Source organism: Dermacentor variabilis, chromosome 9 (assembly GCF_050947875.1).
Source record: "Dermacentor variabilis isolate Ectoservices chromosome 9, ASM5094787v1, whole genome shotgun sequence".
Taxonomy (NCBI): Eukaryota; Metazoa; Arthropoda; class Arachnida; order Ixodida; family Ixodidae; genus Dermacentor; species Dermacentor variabilis.
The window spans coordinates 119545187-119562858 of record NC_134576.1 but is presented as its reverse complement, the minus strand read 5'-3'; the positions used below and the strand labels follow the sequence as shown (position 1 = coordinate 119562858).

Sequence of the window (17672 nt, the reverse complement as noted above, 5' to 3'; positions counted from 1 at the left end):
AGATACTGTATCAGCATATGTCCACGTGCCGCAGTTATTCATTTGCCCATACGTGGGAGAACAAAAGGGGGGGGGGGCAGCTCAAGTTTAGCACTGAGTGCCATAGATTTTGTCTTATGCTGCTCTTGCAAATACAATGTTTGTCGTTTCTCTACCCCGGCTGAAACTGGCACTAATGAGAATGTGGGACACTATTTTCAGGAGCGCTCCTATTTGTACGCTCCTTGCCTCTGCAGCTTTCCATTAGCTGCCATAAAAATGTTGTCCGCGAGTGTAGGTCCTTTTTCTGATTTTCTGTAAGTCTGCTTCTCTGTGTTGCACACTTGCCCAACCAATCTCAGTTCATTTGCAATGAAGTTCAAAATGCGTGTGCCAGTGCTTTTCTGTTGCTCATGGTTTCATCCCTACAACCACACCCACCTCATGAAATACAAATGAGCTAGGGTCTGTTGTAGAAATGCTGTCTAGCGTCCTGCCTTCTTGCTATACAACTTTCTGGGAACCTGTACTGTAAATCGCAGCATTTTCGCAATTAAACCTTAGTTGGAAGTCATCACTCATCCTTGTCTGTTGTCGTCCCATTGTTAGCGCTTCGCACTATAGGCTCTTGCAAAATTATCATTACGCGGTCAATAGTTCTTGGACTCAAAACTGTCCATTAAAAATTTGCAGGCGCAAGTTGGAATGAATTGATGCAGGACAGGGGTAGTTGGAGATCACAGGGAGAGGCCTTTGTCCTGTAGCGGACATAAAATAGGCTAATGATGATGATGATTAAACAAACGAAAATGTTTTAAGAGTACGTTGGAAATTAACCAAGTGGTTTGCGGTTTCCATCACTGTAACATGGGGGAAGTGCAATCTGGGCGCGGGGCATAGCCTTGGAAATATTGGCATTGAAGAAAGCAAGGCATTCTGCACTTAGTGCTGCTAATCTCGCCTGTGTGATAGAGATTGTTAAAGGCTCTGGATTTGTTTGCGCGTAGGGGCGTTCTCGCTGTCGATCCGCGACTTCGAGCCAACCAAGGGGGACCACGTAAAGCACTACAAGGTGAAGACGATGGACAATGGTGGCTTCTTTGTCACCACCAAGAAGACCTTCTCCACCCTCCAAGAGCTCATCTCCTACTACATGGGTGAGTGCCACATTGGTGCCTCTGCCGCCACATTTCAAGACAGAGAGAGGCAGAGGGATTTAAGGAAAGCAGGGATGTTAACCAGTCAAGAGTCCAGTTGGCTACCCTTCGCTGGGAGAAGGGGAAGAGAAAGAAGGGAGAGAGATAGACAGGGAAGTGCTTAAAGGGGTACTGCATCCCACTTTTTATTTCTTTATCCGATAGCTGTCAACTCCATTACTAAAGTGTCATGCCAGAATTTCTTGAACATGCAAGGAATTGCCAGTTACATCCTGTACACGTATTCGCACTTCTGATGTTAACTACAAACGTCACACTGACAAATCTAGCGAAACAAGGCACTACCAGCATAACTCAAAACGTGAACAAGTTGTGAACAACTGATGGGCACTGCTGTATTTTTATGTTCACCTGCACTTGTAACAGCGGCTTAATTCAGGCTCCAAAGTCTGCTTTTGGGAGTACATTATGCTAAGAAACACTGGCCACAGGGCAACTACACATCGCCCTTTCGTGTAATTACATGCAAAAGGTGTCGCCATCGACATTCTTCTGTTCAAGTTTAAATTTGCGCTCATGGTACGAGGGTGTCCAAAACACATCATCAGTTTTCAATGCGGGCATGTCAACACTTCTCAATTTTGTGGCAAGAAAGAAAAGTGACACAGGTAATTTCTTGGAAAGACCTCTCTAACACCCTCTTCTGAAGCACTCTGAATACTTCGTGTTTGCCATCTTGTTGTTCGCATGTGCAGAAGGTGCAAATGGCTTGTGCCACAAGCTCACAATCGCGTGCCCCAAGCCCAAGCCCGTGGTCTGGGACCTGTCGCCAGAGACACGCGACGAGTGGGAGATCCCACGCAGCTCAGTGCAGCTCATCCGAAAGTTGGGAAGTGGCAACTTTGGCGAGGTCTGGTACGGTAAGTGTCGCCCGCCTTTTTCACTTTTTTTTTTGCCACATAACTTTTTTTTCGTTACTTTTGCCCTGTTACTAAAGAAAGCTCAATCCTGATTAAGTATTCATGAACAACCTGTTTGTCAACCCTTATGTATAATGTTTCTTTTTTTCTCTCTCTCCAATGTCGTTATGTGGTGAATGAGTATTGTTGTGCTTGGAGGCCTTGTCAGGTGACCGTTGATTTCAATTTTGTCTCTAGCATCATGATGTATAAATAAAATAGATAAATAAGATGGGCGAACAGAAAAATGGACAGTCACTCTTATAAGCAGTTCAGTATCTCCATATGTAAGTACAATTTAGACAACTTACAGCATAGCTTCCTACATTGGATAACAAAGTACTAGGGGAGTGCAAACAACACTATTTGAAATCTATACTAATGTTCATATCCTGGCATAGAAAATGTTGGCAAGTTACTTCTGTGATTGCATATGGAATAGTAAGAAGTGTGGTTTATTCATAGCACATTGAAGAGTCCTGTGTACAAGTTTGCATCTGTGCGTACCATCAGCACTACATTGAAGGTGCACATCATTTGAAGCCACGTACAAATCTTTTAGAAAAAAGGAAGTATTTTTCTATAGTTGGAATAGCTGTGGAACACGGGGATACTAGTACATGCAAATAATGTTGCAACAAAGCACATTCAGATTTATTGTCAACAGAATGCTCAAGTGCAGCAACCTTAAACAGGGTTAAGCAATGCCTACTGCCAAATGTCGTCACCAAACAATGTTTAATTGCATATGATTGCATTTTAACTGAAAAAAAAAATATATCTTCTTGTGCTTCTGCTAAAGTCCACAATGACTGGCATCAATGCTGCAATTTCGCCTCAATTCTACGTTTGATCCAGCACATTTGACAGTGCAAAGCATTTGAAAAATATTCTAAATATGTTCAGATGTTCAACAGAGTTTCAAATATTGGAGTGCCCCTACTGGATGCTATTATTGTGTGCACGCTGAATGGTGGTGGTGGTAAACTTTATCGAAAGGGGAAAGGGGGAGGTGGCTGAGGGATCGGGCTCAAGTAAGGCCCTGGGCCTGCTTGGCCTTCCCTGCCCAGTCCATCAGTTCAAGCTGTCGGTCGATGTCCCCGGACCTGAGCCAGGCTGTCCAGTCAGTCACGCAGCTGACGGGGGGGATGAGAAAAAAGGGAGTTGGAAGTGCAGGCTGTGTTGTCGTCGTTGTTTTTACGTTTCTGCGTGTGCCTTGTTAGTTTCACATGTGCATAATTCTGCAAATGCCTTGATAAGGCCAAAGAGTTCTTCCGATGCAGTGTCGCTGCGTATGGAAACTGGTCCAAGTAGTTGCTCTTGAAAATCGCTCGCAGGTTTGTGGAAGGGCAGCACGGAGGTGGCGATCAAGACTCTAAAGCCGGGCACGATGGACCCGGCGGCGTTCCTCCAGGAGGCGGCCATCATGAAGAAGTTCCGCCACGAGAAGCTGGTCTCTCTGTACGCCGTCTGCTCCAAGGAGGAGCCCATCTACATCGTCACTGAGTACATGGCCCACGGCTCGCTGCTCGAGCACCTGCGCGGACGCGACGGCCGTGGGCTCAAGCTGCCCGCACTCATAGACATGGCCGCACAGGTCAGCTTTTGCTGCGATGGCAATTGCGCGAACACCCGCGACGCATTCACGCCGTTGTGCTGTCCTGGTGTCGGCGGCGCAATTACCCAAGACGCGCAGTACATTAGGCTGCAAATACAAAAAAGCCAAGTGTATGCACCATTACTCAGCAGTGCAGCCCGTTCTGCGCTTCTGTTGCTCGCGTGAGCATTGTGTACACGCAGTAGCGTTCTGTTAAGCATCTGTGTGCCTACGCTGGTGTGAGCCAGATGGACAGCAAACATCATGCTAAAGCTGTCTAATGCTTTGCACTGACTAATGCCAACAGTTTTCTGTCTCTTTCATCTCGTGCGCCACCAACGCGAGATGCCTGTGAGGCGCTGGCGGAACTTGTCATGCCAGCGTTGTGAGGCGCCTGGTAGCTGACGGGGCTCTGTTCTTGCTTTGCAGCAGCAGCTACCGTGCGTACGGCGTCATGCCAACGTGTTCTCCCCATGTGTTGTTAGAACGTTGTCACTGGCATTCATGTAGATTCTAAATAGTACAATGGTGTTATTGCACATGTGATTTGATTATACAGTCTACTCCCGTTAATACGAAGTTCACGGGGACCGCAAAAAACTTCGAATTGAACGAACTTCCAATTAAGCACAAAACATAAAAAACAGCACTTTATTTGTGGCGAAATCGAGTATTTTCTCTAAGAAAAATAGTCGGTCATCTTGCTTTGCTTCTTCTTGCCGAATCGCGCTGCTGAAAGCAAGTTCTGCAGGCTGTAGATGTGGCGGAACGCTTCTTCCGCGTTACCTTCAGCGGCAAAGAAGCGCTCCGCAAGAGCAAGGCCCGCAGCTACATCGGCAACCTTAGGTTGTGGCTCGCCTTCAACGTCATCGTCGCTTTCCTGGGTCGCTTCCTGGGGCCGAATAATCTCTACAATTTCGCTATCGGTCAGCGTACCGCACGTTTCGACCGCCTTGTCTACGGCGACGTAATCTTCAAAATTGACGTCCCCGAGAGCATCACCAAAATCGGTGCCGTCAAGCTCGCTTGTTGACGTTTCTTACGCTGAAATTTTAGAGGCATCCTCCGAAGAAGCTGCCACAAAACCGCAAGCCCTGAAGCAGTTTGCGATTGTTTCTTGCTTCACACGATCCCATGCTCGCGCCAACATGTGGATGGCACTAAGCAGGCTCACCTCGTACTTTGTGGAGCTATCCATACACAAAATCATGCGCTCGAGGAGGTGCCGCCTGTACAGGACTTTAACATTCTTGATGATGCCTTGGTCCATTGGCTGAAAAACAGCCGTCGTGTTTGCAGGCAAAAATGCGAGGCGTATTGCACTCAAGACTGGCACATTCACGTGAGCACTGCAGTGATCGACAAGGAACAACACCTTGCGGTTCGAAGCAGCAAACTTGCGGTCCAATTTGCTTATCCAGCTCTTGAAGATTTCGGCCGTCATCAACGCTTTTTTGTTCGCCTCATAGTCCACAGGCAGCGTCTTCACGCCTTTAAAACATCTAGGCTTCGCGGCTTTCCCGATCACAAGTAACCGACATCGTTCCGTGCCAGTCATGTTTGCCGCGATCAGCACAGACACTCTCTCCTTGCTGTGTTTGCCCCCAGCACAGTCGTCGTCCTTGAATGTCAGGGTCTTCTCTGGTAGAAGCCGATAGAAGAGTGCAGTCTCATCTGCATTGAAGATGTCTTCCGGTCTGTATTCGGCGAGATATTCACGCAGCTTTCCGTCCTTCCACGTGGCGCATGTTTCTTGGTTAACGGACGCCTTTTCACCACACACGCTCTTGAAAACCAGGTCATGGCGATCTTTAAAGCGCGTCAGCCATCCATCTGACGAAACGAAGTCATCGATCCCCAACATTTCTGCAAGCGTTCGGGCTTTCATCGCAACAATGTCTCCGCTGAGAGGAAATTTGTTGCTCCTGGCCTCCCTAATCCAAACCAGCAGAGCCTTCTCCAACTCTGGGTAAGCGCCGGTGCGCATTCGCTTCCGAGAAGTCTTGAACTTGTCGTTCTCAAATGCATCCATTATTGTGCGCTTGTTCTTGATGTAGTTAGAGAGCATGTTCGGCTTGATCCCGTACTTCCGCGCTATGTCTTGTTTGGCGGCACCTCCCTTCTCAACTTCCTTCAAAACCTCCGCTTTCGTTGCCAGGTCGAGCGTGCGATAAGAGCCACCGTTTGCCATGGCTATAAACTGCGTGACTAGGTACAGTCAATTCCGAATCACTCGTGGAACAACCTAGCCTACGAGCTTGCCGCACAAAGGCGCTCGACCAACACGCGCTGCGCACGCTGCAAGACTAATCTCGCACAATCTCGCCACTGCCAGTATGCAGCGCTGCGTGCACCTATGGCACCCGCGTGGCCTCCTGATCAACTCAGCCGCTTCGCCTCCCGCCGGAGTTGATCACGGAGGCCACGGCAGCCGTAGCAATGAATAATCGCGCCGCTCCAAGAAGGATGGCGTTGCGGGCGGCTGCGGTGGCGATGACACCAACGCGGAGCACGGAACTGTTGCAACACTTGAAAAATTGCACATTCTACCAAAGAATGACGGTCACCTCGAGGATCCCGGCTGAAAATTAACTTCCAATTAAACAATATTACTGGATGAGGACTTCGAATTATCGAGCGATTTCTTCTATAGGATTACATGCAAAACTGACGGGACCAGCACTTCACTTCTAATTAACCGAAAATTCCAATTAAGCAGCTTCGAATTATCGGGAGTCGACTGTACGTTCCTCTGTCATTCAGTGAGTTCATGAAGTTTCGGCAAGTGCATCATGGGCTAAGCGATAACTTGCTGCAACTGATACCCTATGGCCCTATTATGTGATGATGAGGATTGGGATACAGTAGACTCCCTCTGTATAATACACACGATGGGACTGTGGAAATTTGTTTTGCTGATAGTGAACTTGATGGTTTATCAGCGATGTTGTATGATGAATACCATGATAGCAGCACGTTGAACTTGTTGCAAAGTATGACAAGTTAGCACATCTTGTGAAGCTAAATTATCTGGAAAAAGTCCATTTTGAGATGCTGAAGAGAAATGGGCCTTCATAGCTATGATGCTTTCAATGTTATGTTTGAAAGAGGTTATGTTATGACTGCCCCACATTTGGCTACGAACTGCTAAGCAACTGCAACGTTTCATTCCACTGATCATCTGACATTCATTCATTTAACAATTTGACATTGTGGAAAAGCCACCAACCAGCACGTTGTGTTTGTTGCCAACGTTTTCAATTCATAACAAACGAACCAGTCAGTCAATTATAGCGGGAGCATATTTGGAAATGCTAAATAGAGCCATATGCAAGCCCTCGGGAAGTTGTTATATGCCATTCTTCAGTGAAGCGAAGACTGAGCAGGAAGCACTCCCGTGTTGTGCACAGATTGCCAGCGGCATGGCCTACCTGGAGAGCAAACAGTTGATCCACCGTGACCTGGCCGCACGTAACATTCTCGTCGGTGAGAACAACGTGGTCAAGGTTGCGGACTTTGGACTGGCCAGGATCATCGAAGACTCCGAGTACACCGCAAGGCAAGGTGGGTGTTGGCCTGTGACTTTGCCACTTGTGCTATTGCAGTTTTCGTTGAGATAAGCTAAGCGTTGCATAATTGCGTGCAGCTTACTTGCAGCAGTAGTTGTTATGGGCTGTTGACTTACTCGGACTGTATACGTCCAGTGCCATTGGTGCCTGTCATGTCACAGAGGTTTGTGGAGGTTTGGCTAGGTCAGCTAGTTTTGTAGTGCAACTAAAAGGAGGGCGTGTGAACACAGCAAGAGCTGACGGTATCTATAACAGCCGCTGCAGTTTGAAACACTTGCGATTACTGCATTGACCATTTAATGTAAGTATAGATTTATGAAGCTTACCTGGGTTAAATGCATGGAGATGCGCATACGGGGGGGACGAGGCCTGAAGGAATCCATAAAAGCTAGTGAACTTTACAACAGTCGTGATTACTGCGTTGACCAGTCATCTGGCCCTTGATGAAGGACCTGCATCCCCGCCTACATACGCAGGTGCCAAGTTCCCCATCAAGTGGACGGCCCCCGAGGCAGCCCTGTACGGCAAGTTTTCCATAAAGTCCGACGTGTGGTCCTACGGCATCTTGCTTTACGAACTCATCACCCATGGGCAGATCCCTTACCCGGGTATGTACCCCCCCCCTTTTGTTTCTTCTTGTGATGGTGACCATAGTGCAATGCTTTTCTTTTTGTCATTACATATTTTACGAACATTTTACTGCACCAGGCGCTTGCAACACTGAAAGAAAATAGAAGTGCCCTGTAAAGAAAAAAAGGACTACTACTTTGCACTGCTTTAGAGATCTTATTCTAGTTCTGTGTGTATTACGTTAAGGCATAATCTGAGTTGATGATTTTCGGTGTTGCATTCCATTTTGCGTGGTGCAAACAACCACCACGACATCTCCCTGAAGTGGAGGTCATGCTTGTGACAGACAGGGCATAAAAATTAAGGCTGGTGGAAGGTGTCTCATCCATTCCCACAGGCATAGCTCTAATCAACTCGTTGACAGTGGTAGGTAACCGATCAAGAACACGGACCGTGGAATTGCGAAGCAAACAACATTCTTCTGAAGCCTTGCAACTTCTTTTGTGTTCCAGCAATGCCCAACCGGCAGGTGATAGAGTACGTGGACCGGGGTTACCGGATGCCCAAGCCGACCAACTCTGAATGTCCGGACTCTGTCTACAACATCATGCTCAACTGCTGGGAGGCCGACCCCGAGAAGCGGCCCACGTTCGAGTACCTTTTCGGCTTCTTCGACGACTACTTCGTCTCCACTGAGCCCAGCTACAGGGACGCCGAGGACTTCTGAATTGGTAGTGAGTGTCAGGTGCAGTTGTGCGGGAGACATCTGTAATGTGCGTTTCGGAGGTCGGTGCACCAACAGTTGCCCAGAGGTCATGAGACAGCAGGAACGTGAGTCGCACCAGTGGTGCATTGACTTCCATCGGCTCAATCCTAGAGCGAAAGAGCCAGAAGACAACAGAAGCAGTCTTGTTGTGTATTTTCTAGGGCTTTCGCATGCTTTATGGTTTGCACAAACTCATCGTACATCGACCAGATGAAGATCAATGCATGCATTGTGTTTACATTAATTCAGCCTTGGATTTCATTGGCTCAGTCTTAAACGAAAGTCGGGACACATAAGCAAGTCTCGTCTTGTATAATCAATGGCCTTTGTGCAGACTTTGCGAACTCTGTAGGTTGCCTTGATTTGTGTGAAGGCCTCGTACATCAACTGAATGGAAGTGAGTAATTGCATTGGTCTTATATTGGTATGACTTTGGCTTCCATCAACTCAATCAAAGTGAGACGGCCAGAAGCATTAGAAGCACTCTTGTATATTGTCAAGGGCTTTTGGCGTGGACTTTGCAAATGTGTAGATTGCCTCGGTTTGCATGAAGACCGCATATATCAACCAGATGGAGGTGAATGGGTGCATTGCTTTCATATTGTTATAACCTAGGCTTCTATTGGCCCAGCTCTAAGATGTAACAACCAGGAGATGCTATAAGCAGTCTTGTAATGGTGTTCCCAAAGGCCCTTGTGTATACTTCACACCTTTTGGTTTGAGCTTCACACATCATCCAGATGGTATTGAAGCTAATGTGAAAAAATAAAAAATGTCTTATTCGAAAGAGTCAGACGGGCACAAGAAGTACGCTGTGTACGAACATTCACAAGCTTAAGTGTGCAGAGTGGGAATGCCATGAAAAATCTGAATTTCTCACAGGAACTTCGCACTGTGCGCAATCAACACATGACGCACGCTCACCCGAATGCCCTTCATCTATGTAAATTGTTAAGTGCTGGTCACAGTCTTGTGCTGTTGCTGTAAATGTTGTGCTAAAGGGCTTCGAATGTCGAATTGAATGTAGAATATATTATCATTTCTAAACAAAGTAAGATATAAAAACCCCCATGCAGTCTGTTTGGCAACAAAAGGCTTATTTATGCTTTGTACATTTAATGCCGTTATCGAATGCATTGCAGCTCATTTGAATACCTTGCAAATGAGAACAAAGCAAACGTGACTGTATCTGGCACACTATAACAATGACAGTAATTCAGCAAACAAAAGGCATGTTGTCGGATGCACATAGAACTGTAGTGTTAAGCGCATTCATACAATGCCATACAATGCTATGCATTGTTTTGTAGTGTGAGATACACTGGCCGAGGTTGAGCAATTTTGCATGGCTCCTGGAGAGCCGTGCTGCGCATGCGCGAGGAGCAGTAACGTCACACGGCACACAGCCACCGCCGCAACGCGCGCCTCGCTGGTCTGCGCATTCCAGAGGAGTGACATCATAGCCGCGGCAGACGCACTAGCTCCGGCGCGCGTCCAGCTGTGTGCCGCCGTTGCGCAGTAGCCAAGTCTGACGCTGCGCCAGAGCTGCTTGATAGCACCTCTCATTTTGTGCGCTTGCGCAGAGGTATCAGTGGGGGTATATATGTAGCAGGGCGTTTGCCAGTGTGGTATAGTCATGGAGAAGGAGAGCGAAATTGCCGCTCAGCGGCGCAGAAGAGTGGAGAAGGTTAACTCATCGGATCCCGAAGTAGTTGCCTGGCAATTAGCGGTTGAGCGTAGGAAGAATGAACAGAGGGCTAAACGTGCTGCGGAGACACCGGAGCAAAGGGAGGAACGTCTAGTAAAGCGGTGTCGCCAGGAGGCTGAGCGACGTGCCCAACCATGAACCTTAGCTCACACTACGTATATCCTGGCATAGCCAAGCTAAGCCACCGCTAATTTTTTAAAGAGATCCAAGCATGGTGACATTGCCCAAATACTAATAAGTAGATTTGCCTAAATTGGAAGACAGAGTTGGAGACAGAATTCGTAGGCTGCCTAAGGTGAGACAGTCATAACTACTGGAAACCGTTGTACGTGAATGATTTCCTCCATGCGTTCATATCACAAACCTGTACGTCTGGCCAGCAACCATGGTTCTCCTGTAGCAGAATCATTCGGCGGACTCTCCTCTTGATTAGTTTTTCCTACTCTTTCTGCGCCTTAGTATTCGAATGAAATGAATATTCAACAACTTGAATAGTTAACTCTTGCATCGAATAACGAGATCTGTCCGATTCGTGTTAGAAATATTGAATACTCGCACACGCCTAGTAAAAAGTAAACTTCACTCCTAGTACTAAGCTGACGTAACCCCTGCAGACTGTGCCGTTGGGATTGACGGAAGGTCGGCACTCAGTCAGCAAGCTGACTAATAGGGCGAGTTGTATGTTGGAAAGGCAGTGTTAACAAACATGACCACAAAATATAGATAGCACTGCGTCTTTGCTTTGCCCTACTTTTTGTAGGCCCGTCCATTAGTGCTGCTTTTACAAAATGTTAGATTCTATTCTCCCACTTGCAGTCTTGGCCCCTCTCTCAAAAAAGAAAGGACTGTGGAAGTATGCCCTGGCCTAGGCTCGTGAAGTTATCTATAGCTAGATAACGCAGCTGGCTGCTGGAATAATACTGCACCTGAACAGCTATCATATCACAGACTTGTTTAGAGTGATAGGTTTATTAGTGGACTTGCAACTCCAACAAGATGATGCCACACACTTTAACTGTTTACACCCTTTGGGGTCTATCGTCGTCTGAAAACAACCATCATCATCTGTCTTGCTTGCGTTTCCTTTCTTCAAAGCTCTGCGCTTGCTACTTGTCAAGAATGCGATGTCATGTTGATAATGCGCATGCCATTTGTGACCTAGAATACTTGGCTCGTGGCATTAAAGAAAGGAAAGGCATTCAAGATAGATCATGATTATTGTTTGTGGAACAACACTACGCCCCAAAGGGTGTGAACTGTTTTCAGAGTGCAGTCTCAGTTTTTTCTCATGTAAAGACTTCGTTGTGTTGCACCTGGGACTTATTGCTAACCTCATATTATCGCTTTGCGGAGCATTTTTGCAGAGTTCCTTTGTATTGCTTTGCCTCAAGAGGATGCTTTCTTATCAATCCTCACTCGAATGCTTCACTCTGTACATGAAATCTTTGAAGCGCCCAAAGAAGTTCTTGAGGTCACCGTGATAAGGTGTCTGCTCTTGTGCTGATCCAGTCATCATTGCATTAGGCAAATCTTCCCCTTTCACATATTTTCTTTAGTGGTGGCCGTTTGCTCGTCTTGCTGTGTCCGCTTGAGCACCCACAGGTTCGGTGAAAGGATCCGTCTGACTCTTCTAGTACTAGTTTATACAGTGTTACAATTTTAATTAACCAGATTTTGTTAGAGGGTTTGCCCACTTTCATCTGAACTTGGTTTCTGTTCCAAAAATTGCAATACTTTTGTAGATCTTTTTGTGTTCCCTTTTTCAAGAACTGCAGTGCTTTTTGTAGATCTTTACTTGGAAGTTTGTATAATAGTGTGAAGGTTATTTTTATGACATGGTTGTGCTTGTGAAAATTCGTCACTTTGTTCTCTCATTCTTTGAAACATTTACATTGTGTTATACTATGTACAATCTAATTTTTGCTGTGGAGTTTTGAGTCGCTTTTTCATATGCTGTGTTCCAGCAGATTAAAGCAGAACTTCAGCAGCCTATCTATCAGCTTTATGCAAATGAGCCAGCTGCATTCAGTTCACTGTCGAGTACTTAATGTTGTGCTCTTTTAATAAGCTTCACAAAGCTTGCTACTTATGGTGGAAATCTTAATGCAGTACTTAATTTTTGCTTTATTAACCAAGCCTTACAGTCCTAGATCCTACCATGTGTCGCACGTCAATATGTTTGTCACATGTGACAGGTGCTGCAGTAGTCATGTGATAGACATGTATCTTGTCACAGATTGGTGCCCACCTTCACTTCATTGGGCAGGCCTTGCAGTCCTAGACCTTGTCACATGTGACATTTATGGCAAATCTCATGGCACGTTACAGGTGTATTGCGACAGTAGTATGGTGTGCAACAGATTGGTGCCTAATCCATTAAACACGCCTTGCAGCGATAGAATTTGCTTGATGTCGCATGTCAATGCATGTGTCAGATGTGATGGTGGTCATGCGACGGTCAATGTTTGTCATTTGGTTGACTGGGGCCTGATGTTCACTTCAATGAGCAGGCCTTGCAGTCCTAGACTTTGCCACATGATGCGCGTCGCACGTGACAGTAGTCGCGTCGATATATGCGTGACGTATCGCAGGTCGGTGCCTCGTCATTTTGTTAGTTTTTCGTGGTCCAGAACAAATTTGTGCAAAGAACAAAAGAATATCAGGCCAGTTGTTGATGTGCTGGAAGGCTAATCGTTACTAGAAGCCATTGGTCAGGCTTCTCTGGTTTTATAACATATCAAGAATTGCTTTCATGACCACATCACGTACAAGATGAGTGCTTCGCTGATAGTACAAGATATGCACTGACCAGTGTTTCATCATATAAGACTTATCCTTGGTTTACCAACTGTATAATCCCCTTCCCAATTCACCTTTAACATCTGTGCCCAAACTCACCATGTAAACCTTGCAGCATGAAAAAGTTGTACTTTAGCATCAGAGTTTAACATGAGCTGTATTGCATGTATAAAATAATTCACTACATTTTCTGCATAGACAAACCTTTAGCTCACTGGGATGCACGCAGCAATAGGTTGGGTTACTTTGAACTACTGTCATGGATGAATGGCACATGAATGGGACAGTTTCAAACGCTGACAAGACGGCAAGGTTATGCTTGGTAAAGGTCAATTAATGGTGCCCCTGGTTTTCACTTTCTAATTAGCGGTGTACCTTGCAGCAAGTTTCGAAAAACCATGCATTTCTTTTGCTTACCTCAACCATGATTGTTGGCTTTTATCGTTAACGTTTGAGATGTCCCATTCACACTTCACTTGTCAATAGTAGCACTGACATGCGTATCACTAGACCAAGCCTGTGCATTTCAAAAGCATGGTTGACTATTTCCTCTTTGCTCAGCTCAAACGAAAAAAAAGGCAATAGAACTTGAAAATGTTACCTTATTGCTCAATTTACTGCATGGTGGACAGTACAGCAATCATTTTTTCTTTCTCTGTGAACTATGATGCAGGACTTTTGTAACCTTGTCGCATAGGCGGGCACCAGATTAAAATGAATTGAAAATATCTGAGCTCAGTTGCAGTAAAGCGCTTCTCAACGCTCATCGGGACATTGATCCTGGTTGTTTCCCACATATCAGACGTCACTTTATACATCTGCAACAGAAAACAGTAGTTTACCAATTCTCTGTTGTAGCAATATTAGCAGCGGAGACAGTTCCTTTCTCAAAACACCTGCTTTATCTATCTGGTTCTAGGTATAGGGTGGGCTGCACCTTATTGATGTGATCAGCACTAGCAACTGCAAGCATGGATTTGCAAAACATGTGCTATATTGTGCAAGTATCTTAGCACAACCCATATTTTACTTCAGATATGTCTTTCTTAAAGGGACACTAAAGTGAAAAATGATTTCTTCTGCACCAGTAAATTACCATTCTACAACACCAAAAACACCACTCTTACAACGATAAGACGTTTGGTAAGCCAGAAAAAGCACAAGAACGAAATGCGGGTGGTGACGCCTACTTAAGTTCCCGCACCTGGGGGCTGTGACGTCTTGGATTTTGATGGCATCTTCTAGAGCTTACTAATTATATATAGCGCTACAGATTCACTACATTGTGTTCTAAAGGAACCAAATATTAAACATGGCAAGTTTCCGGAACCTTTACTCGGCCAACGCGGCCCAAATGCGAAAACATACTTTGGAATCCCTGACGTCACGCTGGCGTACCGGCACTGGGGTTTCGGTGCGAAATTCAAATACTGATACTTGGACCTTCATTTTCTCATCTAATAATCAAACTATTTTTTTTTAAATGACTGCCTGCAGGGTTCTCAAAGAATGATTCATTAGTCTAAACTGATTTATTGTTTCGCTTTAGTGTCCCTTTAAGATACTTGTTGACTAAATTTTGGTTCTTTTGCATTTGTGTGAGCTAACTTACTGAGCCAAGGCATATCAGTCTCAATTTCACTTGAGAATTTTTTCTGATTGAGAAATTTGATTGCGACTGACTCGTGGTCGAGTGACGGAACAAGCAGCATGCTCGAACATTACCATGTATCAACCCACTATGTGCTTTGAGTTTGATTGTGATAGACTCAAGCATGCTTAAAGGTGCCCATGTCGCTGTGGTAATAACCATGCCTGTTATAGGCTCGTGAGTGCTGAATTCATGTACTGTGCTTAATGGTGGGCGGCTAATGGCATTGTTCCATGGCAAATAATAGTAAAATTGGTTTCCTGCAGCCCTGTGCAAAGTCTCTGGTGCATATAGTGACTACAAGGCAACAGCATCTGATGACATTAGTAGTGTTTCAATACCTGGACACAGTTACTGATGCCAGTGCTGTTTGTATGTCAGCTATTTCCCCCTTAAATCCTCGTGACCATATCATCTTCCTTCATTGCCAAAATTTCAGATGATATAGCGAGGTCTTACTGCCGAGGACTACCTAGGGTCCTCTAGAGTTGTACGGCATTTATGCTATTCTTCTCCTGGTTCCAAAATAAATGTGGCCATGTGCAACCTTACTTTCACAGGCCATTATTTTTTTACATCTCTGGCAACTTTACTGCCGTTTTTTTGTATCGCACAGTAGCTTTATTCGTATATGTGTTGTCGAATCGAAGTAACAGCTCCTTCCCTGCCCAGCTTAGTTACTATACCCCACACATTTATCAGTAGATAACAGAACATGTACAAGCTGTCTCAACGTATTCTGTCATCACTATAGGTCTATTGCCTTTTATATATATACATAAATATATATATATATATACATTACGGAACTTTTGCTTGTACACAACTATAGGCCTGCAAACTTGATGAAAGGTATCCACTTGTATTCTGTCCCCCCCCCCCTTTTTTTATGTGAAGTTATTGTTGGTGCTGTACTTTTCTCGTGTTAGACTGTGATTCTTGCCTCGGTACTTGACGTTTTGACAGTGCTGCCGCTCGGATATGCTGAAAGCTGTGTAAATGAAACTGCTCTTTTAACAAAATTATTGGCTTGTCCGTGCTCAGCTTTTGCGCCCAAGAAATGCCCAACTCGATATTTTTTTCCTCTATTATCAAGGTGGGCATCTTTGTTTTCCTAACAAGTTTGACAACCTATACTAAAACGACGATTTATAATTTACGACGCACTACGAACATTCAAAATCGATTCTGCGAGCTGTACGTTACCATACAAGTTGCTGTTAATTTGCTAATTAGGCCCTAAACAAAGAACACGCTGTTTTGGATATCATAAAAAAATTTTATCATGGAAAAAAAAATGCATTTCTGAAATCGGCTGGTAAAAATACATTTACTGTAATTTAAAGTGCCTCGTCCCCCCTTAAACTACACCACAAAATGCTACCTCCATGTGAATTTCGAGCACTATCAATCCAATAGTTTGGTCAGAAGAGCTGTTTATATCTGTGTGGCTTATTTATGCAACGTCTGGTACTCCTTGCAAGCGTGTTGCTAGAGGACCACGTGACCATAACAGATTTGCAGTCATGTCTCATGGCCAGTGCATTAAACGCACGTTTTTAACCTCATTGTGATGTCTGTAACCGAGACGTACGATTTGCTCATAGGAGTGATCGATTTTGGACGATATAGTAAACTCCTGCACAGTATTGTTTCACTGCGTGCACAGGCTAGCCAAGGCATATTACGATACCCGGGACATAGACGTAGCATGGACTTTTTGGAAGTTCCGGTGCCGGGACTATACAGACGCATTTGCAACGAATGAGACTGCGACATTGAAGTGCGTGGACCTTTGTTGGTGTGATTTCATTATCGACGTAACAGTCCTGAGCATGCCTGGACTGAAGCGTGTGTTGTCGACGCGAGCCAAAAAAGAACACTTGTGTTTGTCTTGCAGGCTACCGAATGTGTCGTATTTATATTTATCTTTCGCGATCGAACCTTTTGACGTGTACATATGCTGAAATTTCTTTATTTGTGCTTGTCTTAGGTTAAAGGTCAACTGCAGCAAAATTTTCGGGCTGCATGCAAAGCCTAGATGATGTAAATTCAGGGCAGCCTCCACGTGAAATCTAATGTTTAAATTACGTGTGGCTGAGTCATGAGGAACTAGCTTGACTACATATTTGTGATACCGAAACTGAAAAATGATGTTGCCATTACCAAACGTCAGGAATGACGCAGAGCCCAGTATGTTGAGAACTAGCACAGTGCCCTTATGCAACATCCAAGAAATCACGGTTAGCCACCAGGTGTTACTTAAAGAATTGTTTTAAAATGGACAACCAGCACTGTAACTTATCTCTGAGATTGCTTTGATAGTACAACTAATAACCAATTTAGTCGGGTAAATTTTGTTGAAGTTGGCCTTTGGTGTAATCTTTGTGGCTAAGCACGAGCTCACACTACTTATGCATACAACCTGTGATGCCGGGTTACTTGCGACCAATCTTCTTGGGTGTCATTTCTTTTTTTCCTCGTGGTTGTTTTGGCATGGAGCAGACATGTGGCCCAAGTTGGAGCTTATTTGTTTATATTTTTATTTGTTTCAATATGGTGACGTCATTCTCTTGTCCCCTTGTCCGCCAAACAATGTAGCCATATTTGCATTCAATGGTAGCAACACCTGGTGTACAATAAAGGAAATGCTTCTTTTACTTGCTCGATTCCTTATTCATTATACCATTCTCATAGCAGTTCATAAATGTTCCTTTATTATGTTTATTGGTGTACTATCCATATACCTTTAGTACCTTCATTAATCTCACAAAATTATTTTACAGCAAAGCTGTACATGGCTAGGGTTCCGTGCATTTTTGTTCCCCCGTGAACAAAAACTATCTTCATCAATGGCTCATACCCCCATAAGGCAGAGGCTACAAGTACTGCGCTGACCAGCTTAGGCCCGCAAGAG

At 45.0% G+C, this 17672-nt stretch overlaps 1 protein-coding gene across 2 annotated transcripts in view; it reads left to right on the top strand.

The window, feature by feature from the left end:
• Src64B (Tyrosine-protein kinase Src64B) overlaps positions 1-17415 on the top strand; it is a 33644-nt gene extending 16229 nt beyond the window's left edge. For both annotated transcript variants that reach the window (XM_075669165.1, XM_075669166.1), the window contains 6 exons: positions 987-1136; positions 1892-2056; positions 3433-3692; positions 7103-7256; positions 7738-7869; positions 8344-17415. In XM_075669165.1, the coding sequence (XP_075525280.1) occupies positions 987-1136; positions 1892-2056; positions 3433-3692; positions 7103-7256; positions 7738-7869; positions 8344-8558 (1076 nt within the window). In that variant the 3' untranslated portion in view covers positions 8559-17415. The remainder of the gene's footprint in view (positions 1-986; positions 1137-1891; positions 2057-3432; positions 3693-7102; positions 7257-7737; positions 7870-8343) is intronic.
• The last annotated feature ends 257 nt before the right edge of the window (positions 17416-17672 follow it).